The following is a 15829-nucleotide window of genomic DNA, read 5'->3' on the forward strand; positions in this document are numbered from 1 at the left end:
CATCTGTTTAAAAAAACAAAAACCCTGTTAATGAGTATTAAAAGCAGTGGGGAAAATCCAAAGGGAAGTATCAAAGTAAGAAACAAATTCATATGTTAATCACTTTAAGGATGACAGATTTGAGCGTGTTTTCCAGAAAATATGAACATTTGTGGTTCAGATAGTTGACTTTGTTTTATATAATAAATTCACTAATGAGATATTTTGCTGTACTTTGTTTGAGAGGTAATGTTTTAGAAAAATAGGAAAAGAAAAATGAAAAACAAAGTACATTTTCTGTGATATATGCTTAAGCTTCACTGTAGCTTGTGTTGCTAAATATAATTTAATGACAGTTTCTCTGTATTGCAATAAAGGTGTCTTGCTTAGAACTAAGAAGTTTTTTCCTGATAGATAGAAGGCACTGTGAGATTTCTGCTGCTTTTTAAATTTCTGATCTTTTAATTAATTTTGAAATTGTACATCTTCAAGAGGTGCCAAGTAGTTGAACTTGTTACCCTAATTATTATCCACATATCACTTTCTGTAAGGATGCCTTCCTCTTTTAATGTCTGCTTGAATGGTGCTTTGCTTCTTTGATATTTCACAACCTTCTCCTATTTTTTTTATAATCCATAATAACCAGTCCCATACTTCTCTTTTGAGGCTATGTTGAGATGTTATGAAATGAATTCAGGCCTTCCTGCCTGAAAATCCATCCACTCAAGGAAAAATCTATCCAACACTGTCTAGATCTAGCCCCCTCAGAAAATGATTTTAATTGAAGAGGAAATGGCTTTTAACATTTTCAAAAATTATATGACTCCTTAATGTAAATTTGTATTGAGTGTTTTTAAAATATTTTGTTACCCCTTCTCAGCCATCCAGGGAACAAGAAGGAGTTGGTTCTTATATGCTGCTTTTCTCTTCCCAAAAGAGTCTCATAGCGGCTTACAGTCGCCTTCCCTTTCTTCTCTCCACAACAGACACCCTGTGAGGTGGGTGAGGCTGAGAGCCCAGACATTACTACTCCATCAGAACAGCTTTATCAGTGCTGTGGCAAGCCCAAGGTCACCCAGCCGGCTGCATGTGGGGGAGCAGGGAATCAAACCTAGATCACCAGATTAAAAGTCCGCACTCCTAACCACTACACCAAGCTGGCAGGTTATAAAAATAAAACTGGTTGATGAATGATTGAGAAGAATGAATCTTGCATATTTTCATTGCACATAAGGTGTGGCAAGTCACAACTGACCTGGCAACCCCAGAGGGTTTTTAAGGCAGAAATATTCAGAGGTGGTTTGTCATTGCCGGCTTTTCTTAGCAGACAACAAAGCAAAATACAACATTGTGAATAGACAAAATCAATATTCATTGGGAGCTATATCCTGAACATTACAAACACACAGCGGTCATATTGTAAGGTCATATTGACAGGCAGTGTTCCATTAATGTGCATTTTATACCAAAGTGAAACATGGCAGAGGTGGCCAAACTGTAACCTCCCCCCCCCCTCCCCATCACACACACACAGTTTGGCACTCCCAAACTGAAATCATGGGTTTCCATATTACTGCCTTCCTGGTACCAGAACCTGGTTGAGAGAAGAATCTTGAAAGAAATGCAGCAAATTAAGGGGAGGGGGGGGGTGTAGGGTTTGTCTTGCCAAAGTGCTCCATTTTTGAGAAAATGACTCTACTTTGCACTTCAAATATGAACAGGAAGAACTTAATGTGAGGATTTCTGTGTTGTATATTTGCTCCCATTAGTTGCTTTATGGCATTAATGTCTTCTTCACTGTCCAGCCGCTGGAAGAGAGACATTGATCAAATGGGGAACTCTTTCTTCCTGACAGGGAGAGTCCCTTGTAATTATGGTGTTAGAATCTTTGTGAATTTCTTCCCAGCTACATAAAGTAAAAGTTGCAGCTGGCCAATGTATTTCCAGTTGGACTCAACAGAGACATATGACATGAGAACATAAGAAATAGAATAAGAAAATAAACATGTAATGAAATATTAAACATAAAGGAAAAATGTGGGAAAAGTGGGCTATTTTTTGTGTGCTCATTCCTGATGTTTTGCAAGTGTTGAAATTGCTAGTGCAGAACCATGGACTTCAGCTGCTTTGCTTGCTAATTAAACTGCTTGTAAAACCTACCAAGAAAATGTATTGACAAGTCATTTCCTTCTTTTGAAAAAAGTTAAAGCAGAGCATGTTTAAACCGAAATTTATAAATGGAACAGACTGTGCTCCTCTGCCTTAACGCATGGAAATACAAAGTTTGCTGTTAGTGTATGTTTAAAAATACATTTTGAAAGAATTCAGATTTTGTTTTCTGGGTTTATAAACAGTGGGGGTGGGGGTGGGACTTCCTTTTTTTTAGTATTAGGTATGTACTAAATTTAGTAATCACATCCTCTCTCCTCCCTTGTGCCATCTTTCATTTTAAGCCAAGTTAAATATATTTTAATAGTCTTTAGACATTCTATATTGCATTGCAAATTTCTCTGCTGCAAATGTGAAGCCCTGGAAGAAAACTAGAACAATGAGCAAACAGTTGGTTCTTCTTCCTCTCCACCATTCCCCTAACAGATTTTGGAATCTTTAAGGTTGCCATCTCCAAGCTGGACAATACCTGAAGATTTTGGGGGATGGTGCCTGAGGTGAGCGGGGTTTGAGAAATGTAGATAGAATTTAATGCTGTACATCCACTTTTCAAAGCAGCCATTTTCTCCAGGTGAACTCCTCTCTGACACCTGGAGGATCTGTTGTAACTAGCAGAGGTCTCCAGACACTGGACAAGGCTCTATTATTTTCTCTTTTGGAAGTTTCTTAACACAAAATTCTACTCGCATGGAATATATTGGATGGAGATTTTTATGCAAAACACTCTCCAGCATTATAAAACAAAAATGTATGCCATTTGTGGATTGGTTTTAATGGTTTTAACTATGGGTTTTATTGCAATTTTTATCTTGTAAACCGCCATGAACCTAAGGGAACGGCGGTATAAAAGTTTAAATAAATAAATAAATAAATTGTGCAGAATGTATTTTCACAGGGATGCTTCTTATCTAAATTTGACCACGATTAATATGCTCTGAGGGATGTGATAATACAGTGTTGAATGGTTAAATGTTTGAAAGGAACCAGTATCTAAATATGCTGCTAATGTTATTGGAACTATCTGAGATGGTTTCTGCTCTAATAATATATTTTCTCTTGTTTACTACAACAATTGTTTAAGATTTGCAGCTTTTTCCTCTCACCTCAGATGGCTAAGGTAGTATCTAGGCTGCCAATTTTTGCAGCTTTCTAAACCCTTTTTAAACCCATTCACTTAGGGGTGTAACTCTGCTTAGGATGGTGCTGAGATGTTCTGGAAATGTCACATCTTAATCAGTCCCTGTTATTGTACCCTTAATTGTGACCTTATAGCTATAATATGCTGGAGATAGCTTACTTCTATGATATGCAAAGCTTCATCAGCTGATTCTTTAAAATTTCACTGCTGTTAAAGGTACAGCTACAAAGTTGGGTTGAATTGTAAACAAGTGAATAATTATTAGCAATTTGTTTCTTATTGAGTTCTGTCTGATTTTCAAAAAAAAAATTGTGAAGCATATGAACTGTGAGAAGCTTTTGAAAAGTGAATATTTTATAATGAGATCAACTGAAAAGTCTCTGTATAATAGCAGAATAAGCCAAGATGGAGTCCCATGAAAATATTATTTCTGTTCAGTTTCAGTGTCATTTGAAATATGTACCCTGTTTGATTTATAAAGAAGTTCTAAGCTATTTGAATCAAGTGATCAGGGCGATGATGTGTGTTTTGGAATAGTTTCAATTATCCCTTTGCCAAACATATTGCTAATAGTGCAAAGGATTTCTAAGATTTGTGTGCAAAGTCAATTAAGCTGCCAGATGAATTAATGTACTTATTTATCTGTTCTTATTCATTTATAGTCTGCTTTTCTTACTGTTAATCAGTATACCTGTTACAGAGAAAGAAAGGATAACATTTGAATGATAACAGCACTTGAATCTAGCGTAAGGTGACCAGATTTTAACATTGGTAAAGTGGGACACCATTGACCGGGGGGGGGGGGGTGATTAAAAAATTGGTCTATGTGGAGCAACAAAAATTTTCATAGAACGCAAAAATAGTATTGTAATTTATATATTTTAACTTCAACCTAAGTACAATTTGCGAGGTGCCCCCAGATGTCACTCCAAAACTGGGACAATCAGGTCACTTTAATCTAGCAGCAAAGATTTCTAATAAGCAAAGTATTGTAGAACAGAACAGAACAGAAAGAGGGGGGAAAATCCCTTATTGGGGTTGGCACTTGCTGGCATTTCCCCACAAATTATAATGATCTCCAGACCACAATAATCTCCCTGATCTCGCCAAAATGCTGTTCCAGGGCTGCAAGGGACCCTCAGTAACAGCATGATAGGCAAACTGGGGGTCTGCAGCAGGTATTGGAGGAAATTATTCAATTCCTTCAATTAGCAGAAAATTTAGTCTGGATCCAACCCAGTAATATAGTGCCAATAGATGCAGTGATGCCCACCAACACAAATCACTTTTAAACGGGCTTAGACAGGTTCATAGAGGGAATATGTTAGTCAGTAGCTACTCTTCATGATGACTAAAGGGAACTTCCACATTCAGAGGCAACGGGGAAGGCTTTGCCCTCAGTGCCCTGTTTTTGGTTCTCCAGTGGAACTAGTGTAGCACTGTGAAGGATCATTAACTCCAGGTTCGGAAACTCCCTGGAGATTAGGGCTGGGGAGTTTGGGGAACGGGAAAACTTTATCATCAGTAGCAGTATAAATCTTATATAATCCAGACTGACTGATCACCCACTATCTGATTGGCCCTCATCCAGGAATGTTCCACCCAGGTAGTTTAATCCCATTCAAGAGGCAGTCCTCAGCCAGGAAGGGCTTAATAAGGGATCAGTTCTCCACTTCCAACTTCCTGCTGGTTTCAGAAGCTTGCTGGATGGAAGAGGAACCAGTCTCAGAGCATTCCCTGCTACCAGTAAGTTGCACTGGTTTTTTGTCCTTTTTCAATTTGGAGTGGGATGGGGAGCGGCAGGAGGCCCAGAAATGGCCCTCTGGGATCCAGGGTGCTGCCTCTGCCCTGAGAATGTTTACTCATGAGTAAGTCATGTGAGGTTTGCAATTTGCAATCTGAGAAGGGAGGAATGCTTTGGGGGTAGGCATCACAGGCAATTGCAGCAGGGAAAATAATGTTGATGTGGGTGGGACTTTCCATATGGACACTACCTTGGTCCTGCTGCAGTCTTCCCAAGACCATCACAAGAAAGCAAATTTGAGACTAATGTCATAGAAGATGGGGAAACTGTAGAGGAGTCACAGAAGCATCACAAGGCCATGGGGAAACATGATGAGGGGAGACACGTGTTTCCCAGTAGCAACTTCCCTGTAGAAGTAGAATTGGTTTTTATACCTTGCTTTCACTGCCCAAAGGAGTCTGGGTGGCTTATAATTGCCTTCTGTTCTTCTCCCTACAACAGGCACCCTGTGAGGCAGGTGAGGCTGAGAGAGCTCAGAAACTGCTCTGTGAGAATAATTTCTAACAGGACTTGATTAGCCCAAGGTCACCCAACAAAGGAGCAGGGAATCAAATCCAGCTGGCCACATTAGAAGCAGCTGTTCTTAACCACTACACCAAGCTGTACAAATTGCAAATGCCTTAAAGAGATGTAGTTGCTAAAGCACAGGCAGAAGAAGCTGTTGCAAGACTTTTTTTGACTTACTCATTGACTGATTCTCTTCCTTTAAATTTGGACCTTGTGGCCATAGCAATCCAAGGAGGGAGACACTCGGGTATTTCCTATGGAAAGGTGATTATGTGGTAGCCCTTTTCTCCAGGGGAACTGATCTCTGCAGTCTGGAGAAGAGCTTTCATTCTGGAGGTTCTCCAGGTTCCACTGGAGGTTGGCATCCCTTGGCAGCAGTGGCAGGGATGCCAGCCTCCAGCTGGGATCTGGAGATCCCACTTCTGGGGGTTCTTGAAACCTGAAGAATATTTCAGGGGCTTCTCAATGGTAAAAAAGTTGAGAAAAGCTGACATAGGCAGTCATTGAGAAGCCCACTGTATGTTGTTTGCCGAACAATGTTTTCAATGCCATTGATACCTCTGCACTCAAGCAGCCCTTTCCTCCAAGGGAACTGATCTCTGCAGTCTGGAGAGGAGCTTTCATTCTGGGGGTTCTCCAGGTCCCACCTGGAGACTCCAAGCAAAAGAATTAGGAAGTCTTGCAGCTGATTAATAAATGTTTTTACAATACAATAAATTGTTCCATGAACTACACAGGGGTTATTAATTAGTGAAATTAAAGGGCTATATAACAGAAATATGGCAACTATAAATTACAATACATATCAGAAAAAACATGATAAATCCCATAAGAAATTCAAGCAGTTATGGAAAATAGTGGAAGAAACATTCACGTTGTTGCAAATACTGTTGAATGCCACTACTGAAATTTTGGCTGGGAGAAATGGACTCAATGCCAAAAAAGAAAATCCTCCAATGAATGGTTCTGCTCAGTCCAGTGAGAAATGAATGGAGCGTCCAGAACCAGGTTTTGGGTTCTGGACATATTTTCCATAATTCTTACTTTAATTGGTCTGCTAGACATGCCAATATATCCCAGTCTATACATGCACTGTAAATGACACTTGAGTTGAGAAAAGCTTGCATAGAGGCAGTAATTGAGAAATCTCCATGAGTTCTTTGCCATCCGATATTTTCATGTTTTTGAAACATACAACTGTTTTTGATTTACTTTGATATTGAACCGAACTAAATGAAAGGTTTTCAAGCAAATTTTGTTATCAAGTATTTTCATGGAAGGTAGAAACTGACAGGTTTATGAATTATTTGATGTGTATTATTAACAATAACTGCCACACAGCATTTATCTTTGTTTCCCACCTGGAGCCTAACATCCCTGCACCTCCATGGGATCCAAAGGCAGAGAGTCCCACCTCCCAAGTAGCCCTTTTCTCCAGGTGGACTGATCTCTGCAGCCTGGAAATGACCTGCCTTTGCAGCATATCCTCAGATCCCAAGTGAAGATTCACATTCCACAACCTCACTGGGGCACAGTGCCACAGACTTTCCCCCTCTCCCAAGCAGCCCTTTAATCTCCAGGAGCCTGGAGATGAGTTGTCATTGCAGAATCTCCCCTCCAACACTTTCCCCTTTTCCCCTTGGAAGCTGATCTCTTTAGCCTGCAGATAACCTCCAATTCCAGGAAATTGCCAGGCCACACCTTGAGGTTGGTGACCTTTGGGTTAGGAACGTTCCTTGAGATTTGGAGTTGGGACCTCAAGGGTTTGAGGAGGGGGCAGGAAGAGGAGTAAAGGCTGCCTGCCACCCCCATGGGACCGAGCTTGGCCTCTGTGTTCTGTTTTCCTTTCTTCTCTGTCTCATGATTTACACTTTTGCCATGTACCCAGCCCCCAGGAAGGCCACAGTGCAGGGGTACATCCTAGTACTCGCTGTTTCCCTGGGTGCAACGGGCTTTGCCTCTAGTCAGGGTATAATGCTACAAACTCCACCCTTCAAAGTAGGCTTGTGCGCTTCGGACAGTGCCTTGGGCTTGAATGGCTGCTGAAGCGTGCTAAAGTGCACACGCCTACTTCAAAGGAGGCACTTTTCTCTAGGGGAGCAGATCTCTTTAGTCTGAATACCAACTGTAAATCTGGGAGATGAGGCCCCACTTTGAGGTGGGCAACTCTTATCACTATGTGGAAGTGGCTTCCAGACTAATCCTGCGGTGTGGCTGGTTAATCTATTCTTTCATGTATACTCTGGCACTGGAGAATTTTCTTGCCTGTAAAATACCTCCCTATGTGTATCAAATACATTCTTATTTCTGTTTGTTAGATTGAAACTCCAGGTCATCATCAATTGGGTGAACGCACTGGAATCAGGAGTCCTCAGATTTGATCTCTTTTTGTCATCTCTTCATCGACAGCAATGAGTTCCACAACACAGCCAGGTCTGTTGGTCTTTGTTAACCTTCTGTTGATATGCAGCCACAATGTTTGTGCATTCTTAAAATAGAACAGGGCAAACGGTGAGAATACGTGCAAGATTTCGCTTTCCTTCAGGTGGAGAGAGAAACACCACCAAAGAGAAAGAAGAAACTCACTTGTATATATTTGGATAGTGTAAATTAAACACCTCATTTGAATCGGTATCGATCAGTTCTTTTGTGTATCATTTGCTTGTGGCTTCTCTGGCTTCTCATTGTCAACATTAGAGTAAACTGTTATTATGTACTTGGGATAATATTATCTTGCTCAGTCCTTGGGGACATTTACCTGGTTGCTTGTTTTGTTGGGTCTATCAAATAGACCCACATTGCTCTCAACTAATGCAAAGCTGTCTACTGTGTTTCCAAAGATCTCCATGCTGAAAATGTGATAATTAAAAACTGATATTGCTGATCAGCGAGGAGACTTGGTTCTGTGTATTTTTGAACCACATTTTTAGGTCATATTCAGAATTGGATATAATGATAAAAATATTTGGGCTATATTTTCTTTCTCACTGATTGGTTCACCTGAGTTCATACAGAGATAATACAACATGCAACACGGAATATGAAGGATTCCTCGTAACAGCATCTAGCGCTATGACACTAACAGTGGTGTCGTAAGCAGAGCCGCCAACTTCTAGGGCCACTAGAGTTAATGGGACTTGAAGTGTGTAACTGCTTAGAACTGTGTTGCAAGGAAGCCAAAAAAAGAAAAGGTGGGAATTAATCCTTCATCTGCTTGAAAAAGCTTAACGTAGTGGGGTGCAGAAAAAAAGAATATAACTCTGAAAGCATAGGACTTCCCTCTTCACAATCCTTTAACAATCCTTCTATTGGGGAAATGTATGTCTGTACCTGCATGGGACTCTTTTGTAGGAGACAAGAAGGCATCTGCTTCCAGAAGAGAACTTTTATTTACCAGCCTGGAATATGCCTACTTGTCAGTGACAGCCAATGATGCAATCCTTGCAGGTATCTGTAGTTCAACAGTTCCGGTATTGGGATAACAGCTATTTTGAAACTAAAGCATGACTAATGGATGTTGCATTTGTGTCCTTTCATGACGTGGTCTCAAGCCCTCAATAGCAGTGAAATCCTGCCCTGTTGATGTGAATGAACCATGTTTAGAATTAGCATTTCTAGTCTTTAAGTTGTTGCAGGACTTCTTTTTTTGTTACAATGACAACGCTACTAAAAATGTTAAGACTTGTCTGTTTAGGCTTTGTGCATATAAGTAGGATTTAGGTACTGAAGAAGAAAAATTAATATTTGTATAGCAAAGAAGAAAAGCAAGAGGGTGAGTTTTCTTTTGGTTCTTGTTTTTTTTTTGCTTTGACCCCCTTGGGAATGTTCTTTAGTTGACATTTGCCAAGACAATCTTCTTGCAAACACCTTGTCAGACAATTGCTTATTTGATTACATTTAGAAAAGCACAGCATGGAATAATCGGAATTCCAAACTTTACCTATTTATAGCCATATGATTCGCCTGAAATAAATAGGAGAGGCCACAGATGGTGAGCACATAATTCACTTTAGTTACAAAGTAGATCATTGGCGTTGAAAGCATATATTTTTTGTTCGTATGTTCTTGGGAATGGACAAAAAAAAAGAAACTTGAATTTAAAATCTGTTTTTCTGAGACGCAAGAGCCTTTGTTTTGTTTACCTTTGTACATGGTGTATTGTAAAGGCTCCAGTATCATCAAATTAGCTGCAACTTTATAACATGTAGTTTCAATTACATTATAAAACTTAAAAAAAAATCATCTAGTGTTTGTTTATAGGATGCAAACAAGACAAGTGAGCAGCATTAGAGTGCCCCCTTCAGTCTGCAAAAGTCAGAACCAGCAGTTCTCCTTCATTGGGCTGCCAACTTCCATGTGGTGGCAGGAGATCTCCTGATATCACAACTGATCTCGAGGCAAGAAACATCAGTTCACTTGGAGAATATGAAGAATATGGAAGGTAGACTCTATGACATTCTACCCCACTGAAGTCTCTCTCTTCCCAAATCCTGCCATCCTCAGGCTCCACCCCTAAAACCTACAGGTATTTCCCAACTTGGAGCTGGCAACCCTATCCTCTTAGACTTTTTAAAATGTAAAAATGGACATGACATTCTGCTGATGGGCGTGTTCTCTGAAACGTAATGCTTACAAATTGCCTGTAATTTTTCAGGTTTTTAAAATTCTGAGGGCAGTATGGCTTCATCTGTATGTGGAAGAATGCTATTTTCACTTATAGCAAGTACACAAGTGACAGCTATTAAACTTCCACTAAGGGCAGATTTTTTATGAAGTGTAAGTGTCTGAAATTACCTCTTTGCTTGCAGACAGAGTATTCAGAGTCTGTTCCAGCCATGAGGAGCAATATAAAAAAAAAGAGCATAAATAGCAACATTATTTTTTCAGGTGAAACAGCCTTCCAGGTACAATATATGGTGCTAATACTTAGCTATAGTCCTAGCCCATCTTGCTGGATTTGCCTTGAAAAAGTTATTAGGCACTAATTCCAGACTTGGAGCCTTCCCCAAATGTAGACACTTAATCACAAAAATAACCTCCAGCCTGGTGATAGCAGGCCAAAAATGGAAGATCGACAGCAGTCAATTCACATGATATGCTATTTTTGGAAGAAAATATTTTCTTCAGAATTGCACCCATTCAGGTGCAGGAATAGAGAACAGTCTGCCATTCATATCTAGAGGTCAATGATCAGAAAAGGCTGGAGTCTTTGTTCTTGCAGAAATGAGAAGGCCCCATGCCCTCTACAGTTCCTCTCCCTTTTTGTTTCTAGTGTGTTTCTGTATTGACCCTTGAGGTTCAACAATTCCCTGAGGACTCCAAATGTGTTGTGCTTTTTGAATTCACAAGGTTTGTGATAGGTCACTTTCTGTAGAGATTTGTACGCACTATCAAATCAACAGTTGGGTGTTTTGGGTGTTTTGGGTGTTTTGACTTTTTGGGTACTTAAGTATGTTTTGACTTCTTGGGTACTTAAGTTGGGTGGCACTTTTTGCTCTGGTTGCCAGGAAGATCTGAGCTAATGCATTTTTACAGGAGCCTCCACCTTGATACACCATTTTATCCCTCTTATTGTAACTTAGTAGTCCATGTTTACAAATTTATGTATGCAATATTGGAGAGATATTGTTTTATTCGTATTTGTACCATATTGTTTTAATTGTGTTTTGTAATGGCCTTTAGCTATATACAATAAATGTTATTGTATTGTATCGATTTAATATATAAAGGTTCAAAAATATTGAACGAAGTGTATGAATTGTTCTTTAAAGCAGGGGTAGTCAACCTGTGGTCCTTCAGATGTTTATGGGCTACAATTCCCATGAGCCCCTGCCAGCATTTGCTGGCAGGGGCTCATGGGAATTGTAGTCCATGAACATCTGGAGGACCACAGGTTGACTACCCCTGCTTTAAACTACTTGAGAGGAGTTCTTCTGCACTTCCCCGAAACTCTTGGGAGAAACAGTTTAATTACTGCTTGTTCAACAGCAGGAGACCATCAAGTGTGGCATGTAAATGTCTGCTTATCAATTAGGTGAGGCAAATGTTTGTGGCACAGGTGTGAAGCGTGAAGGCTAAGAGAGATTGGGAGATGGTCCCCTCCTATCTATTCTTCCACCTTAACTTTCTCACCTAGGGATGGACACGGACCAGGAAATTCTCGTTCACTCTGGACTTTGAAGTATTCTCAAACTGAACCCCTGAACTCAGCTGTATCAGAACCTATGAAGCAAAAGGGACTGCACAACTGATGAACACACAAATCCCACTGTAAGGCTGAAATGGCTGCAAGGCAATAGCACTGCACTTCTCTCCCCCCCCCCTGTGTGAAAGGGGCTCAGTTCTATTAATGACTAGCTGGTGGCAGTGGAGAGTAAACCTCTGTTTGGTGAAAGAGAATTAGTGGATAAACTGGAAGAAGTCAAATCCTCATTGTGGCCTAGTAATTTGAGTAAATCTCTCATTCTTCATGGTAAAAACAAAGGCCTGAGAGGTTAGACAAAAGAAACATTCATCAGTGGTTATTAGGCACAATTATTAAATGGAACCTTTTGCATGGCAGCAATAGGGGGAGGCTTGCTCTGATTGTACGCCTTTGCCGAACGTCTGGTTGGCTCTAGTATAAAGCAAGATGCTAGTCTGGGTGGGGCCATTGATCTAAACCAACAGAAATGTTCTTGCTTTCTTAGGCAAACAGTACAGGTCAACATTGAAGCCAACAGTGACATCAATAAAATGTTAAATATCAGAGTGGTCATTTTTCCATCAAAAAGTTTTCTTTTTCTCTCTAAGACTGGCTTTCTCAACCTGGGTTTCATGAATGGGTGGGGGTTAATTATTTCTATATTTTTAAAGTTAAACATTTATCAGGTGATATGTGCATATATGGTTATGTTGACCTGCTCCACTCCTCCCAAAATGATTATTGATGGGTCTGAAGGAGGTGGGGGGAGGAGGGGCCCCAGGTGGGTGTGTCTACAGCTATGCCTCCCAACCATATCCTGCATGATTGCACCACTTGTGGGATTTCTCGAAGCCTGAAGAGTGTTTCACGGGTTCCTCAATGGTAAAAAAGTTGAGAAAGATTGCTCTAGGACTGTGGATGTAAATCTAAGTGTGCTGGTTAGTTTAGTGGAAATAGCTGTTCAATGTTTTAAAAAGTACTGGCTATTTTTTCTGGTCTACTTGATAGAAGGGCTCATTAATGTAATGTTTAAATGTTATTTGATTGATTGATCTATTACCCGATACTCCCAGACTGGCTGGCTCATGGTGAGTTACAGATTTAACCCCCACAATAAAATCACACACACACAAAGTCCAGCCTTACAATTAATTTTAAATGTTTACATAGGGATTGTATATATGTGTTGACTGCTCTGAAGTTCCTAAAGATAGGGCAGACTATAAATCCCAGAATAAATAAAAATAAATAAAATAAATTACATAATGTCCTTTGAACACAGAAGAATTTAGATGTTTTTGAATGTCCTGTGTTTATGTTCTGTGAGGACTATTGGATAGTTAATATAAGATAGCTCTGTCAGATGAAGGGTTGCTTCAGATGTTATGAAGGAGCAGTGAAAGGGTGAGCAGTTTGTGCTTTCTTTCTATTTGGGTAGCGAACTTGCTTTCTTTGCATTTCTCCCATGCTGAGATGTGCATGCAAGTTGTTTACATCCCTGGCTAACCTATTCAGGTGCTTCACTGAAACGATGAGAAGCAGATATTAATGAACTCCTTACATGTCCAGTTTTTTGGTGCCTAGACATTTGAGACAGGTTTCCTTTTTTTCATGAGCATATATTGCAAGAAGTGAATCAGAACTTCTTTGGGCTTGACTAGATTGCTACCGAGTTTGACGAATGACTCTCCCAAAAGGCTAGCCATGAAACCAGTAAAAGGGACTGTGTGCTATCCAGATGATCTACTAATAAACCTGCTTGACTTTTTTTGTTTGCACTGTTCAGATCCACAATAAGTGTTTCCTTCGATTGCATGATGCAACAAACAGGCCTCCTGTGTAGTAACATTTACTTACAACAACAGCAGAACCAATTTAATTGAACACAGCTCTATGAGCCTTTAGGGACTATGCCCTGTCTAAATGAATGGCTAATTCTTACAGCTATAAAGCAAATGCTAAATCCCCTGGAGAGGAGGTTAATGCTTGTGTTTTGTTGTTTGCCATACTTATTCTAAACTATGCAATCATTAAGGAAATGTTTACATCCTGTTGCTGTTACATACTCTTAACCAATCAATGCACATAAGTTGTTGTTGGGGGGAATTTGTGTGGGTTCCTCCCTCCCTTTTAAAGGCCTATTTGATTTCAGAGGGGTGGATTAGTATTGCCAGGTATTGTTGGTTATTTTTAGGGGGTGGGTGGGAAATTAGCATGCATGAAAATGTGCAGGATCAAAGGGGACCTAGCAATGTGTTGTATTGAGCCTGTACATCTACGGGGATATGGCTACTTGTTTATTTCATGGTTTATGTCTTGGACTTTGTTTCTAGACTATGACCAAGGACTCCATCCACAGTGATGACATAACACGCCAAATGCAACCATTCCTTTTGAATCCTAGGAGAGTCTCTAAGTCAGATTTGTTGGCAGTGGGAATATTAATTCAGGTACTGGTGAGAGAACGATTTCCACTTAAGTGAAGCAGTCCAAGAGAAAACTGTATGTGGGGGAGTCTTGATGTAACGTGATGATATATGAAACAAAATATTTCTGAAGTGCAGGTCCATGTGCAGAAATCTTTTAAATCCTTCTTTGCTATTATCCAGGAAGCACCCTTACTATTTGTTTATGTATTACATTTATATACCGTCCTCCCCTCAGGTTCAGGGAGGTTCACATGGAACAAAAACAAGAACATTATATTAAACTCAATGGCTGAAAGGCAATGGTACTAATAATATAACAATAAACAGAGGAATAACATTTTAACAAAGGAAACAATCTGACAGACCCATGGTTGGTCAGGTCAGTCATATGGGTTCAGGGAGGGAGGTTCAAGGACCCAGCAGATGTTGTTTAGCTTTGATCAACCTCAACCAAATGCCTGGCAGAGGAGCTCCCTTTTGCAGACCCTGGTGAGGGCCAGGACAGAGAAGGCTCTGGCCCCTGGTTGAGGTCAGGTGGACTTTCTTGGGGCCACTAGCTGGTTGGAGGTTGCAGAGCTCTTTGAGGGGTGCAAGCAGAAAGGCGGTCCCTCAGGTACACTGGGCACAGACCACATATGGCCTTGAAGGTAATTACCAAACCTTACGCCTGATCTGGTGTTCAACTGGTAACCAGTGCAGTTGTTGGAGAACGGGCCGATTGTGGGACCTCCATGGTGTCGCTGTAAGGATCCTGGTTTCTGCATTCTGGACCAGCTGTAGTTTCCAGATCAAAGTTAAGGGATAGGGTTAGGGTTAGTAAGCTTTTGCTTGGGCAAACCAGAGATTATTTAAACTCTAAATGCTGTCCTGGGTTGTTTATGATAACTTTCTTTTTTGCTCAAAACAATCTGCCGTTACTTTTGTGGTTATACAAAGACATAGTGACTATTAAATCAATGAAGAAGAGCTATAATGGAAGTTGACAGTCCCAACAAATTTGTTGGCTAGCTATTCTGAGCAGGCACCTTTTGTTGGCAGTTATTGTATCTACTGTCTCCCTCGCTTGTCAGGCACCATGTGGTTGTGTTGCTTACCCAACTGTGGATAGCTGGGATGTGAGACTGACTTATACAGGCAAAATGACAAACTGCAGAGCCAACGTTGCTTGAATTTATTTTGAGACTGATTATTGCACATTCAGTGTTAAGGAGTTTCTTGGGGAATAAACACTGAATGATGACAAAAATAATAAGATAAAGACTTTTAATATATTTGTTGTTGACTGTTCTCTACAGCAGGGGTAGTCAACCTGTGGTCCTCCAGATGTTCATGGACTACATTTCCCATGAGCCCATGCCAGTGTTTGCTCATGTATGTAGTCTGTTCATGTATGAGAAAGAATCCCACCTAGAGGAATGCATTTGGCTATACCCAAGACCAAAATAAAAAAAAATAGCTACAGTTTTTTTCAATTGGCCACAGATCTGGGTATTTTTCCGGCCATCCAAAATGGCCATGCCCCCAAAGTCCCAAAAATATTTGTGAATTTTTGGGATCACTCTATGGCTAAAGGGTCTATGTCCAGGTCTATGCACTCTTAATCTGTGCTCTGTAATTCT

At 40.3% G+C, this 15829-nt stretch overlaps 1 protein-coding gene across 3 annotated transcripts in view; it reads left to right on the top strand.

Moving 5' to 3' along the window:
• Positions 1–15829, top strand: part of HDAC9 (histone deacetylase 9) — a 470793-nt gene that overhangs the window by 20686 nt on the left and 434278 nt on the right. For 2 of the 3 annotated variants that reach the window (XM_077302512.1, XM_077302513.1), the window contains exon 2: positions 7916–8030. In XM_077302512.1, coding sequence (XP_077158627.1) covers positions 8009–8030 — 22 coding nt within the window. In that variant the 5' untranslated portion in view covers positions 7916–8008. Of the gene's footprint in view, positions 1–4879; positions 5033–7915; positions 8031–15829 lie in introns of those variants that run through there. The other variant, XM_077302521.1, reaches the window with a different exon arrangement.

Source organism: Paroedura picta, chromosome 11 (assembly GCF_049243985.1).
Source record: "Paroedura picta isolate Pp20150507F chromosome 11, Ppicta_v3.0, whole genome shotgun sequence".
In the NCBI taxonomy this organism is placed as follows: Eukaryota; Metazoa; Chordata; class Lepidosauria; order Squamata; family Gekkonidae; genus Paroedura; species Paroedura picta.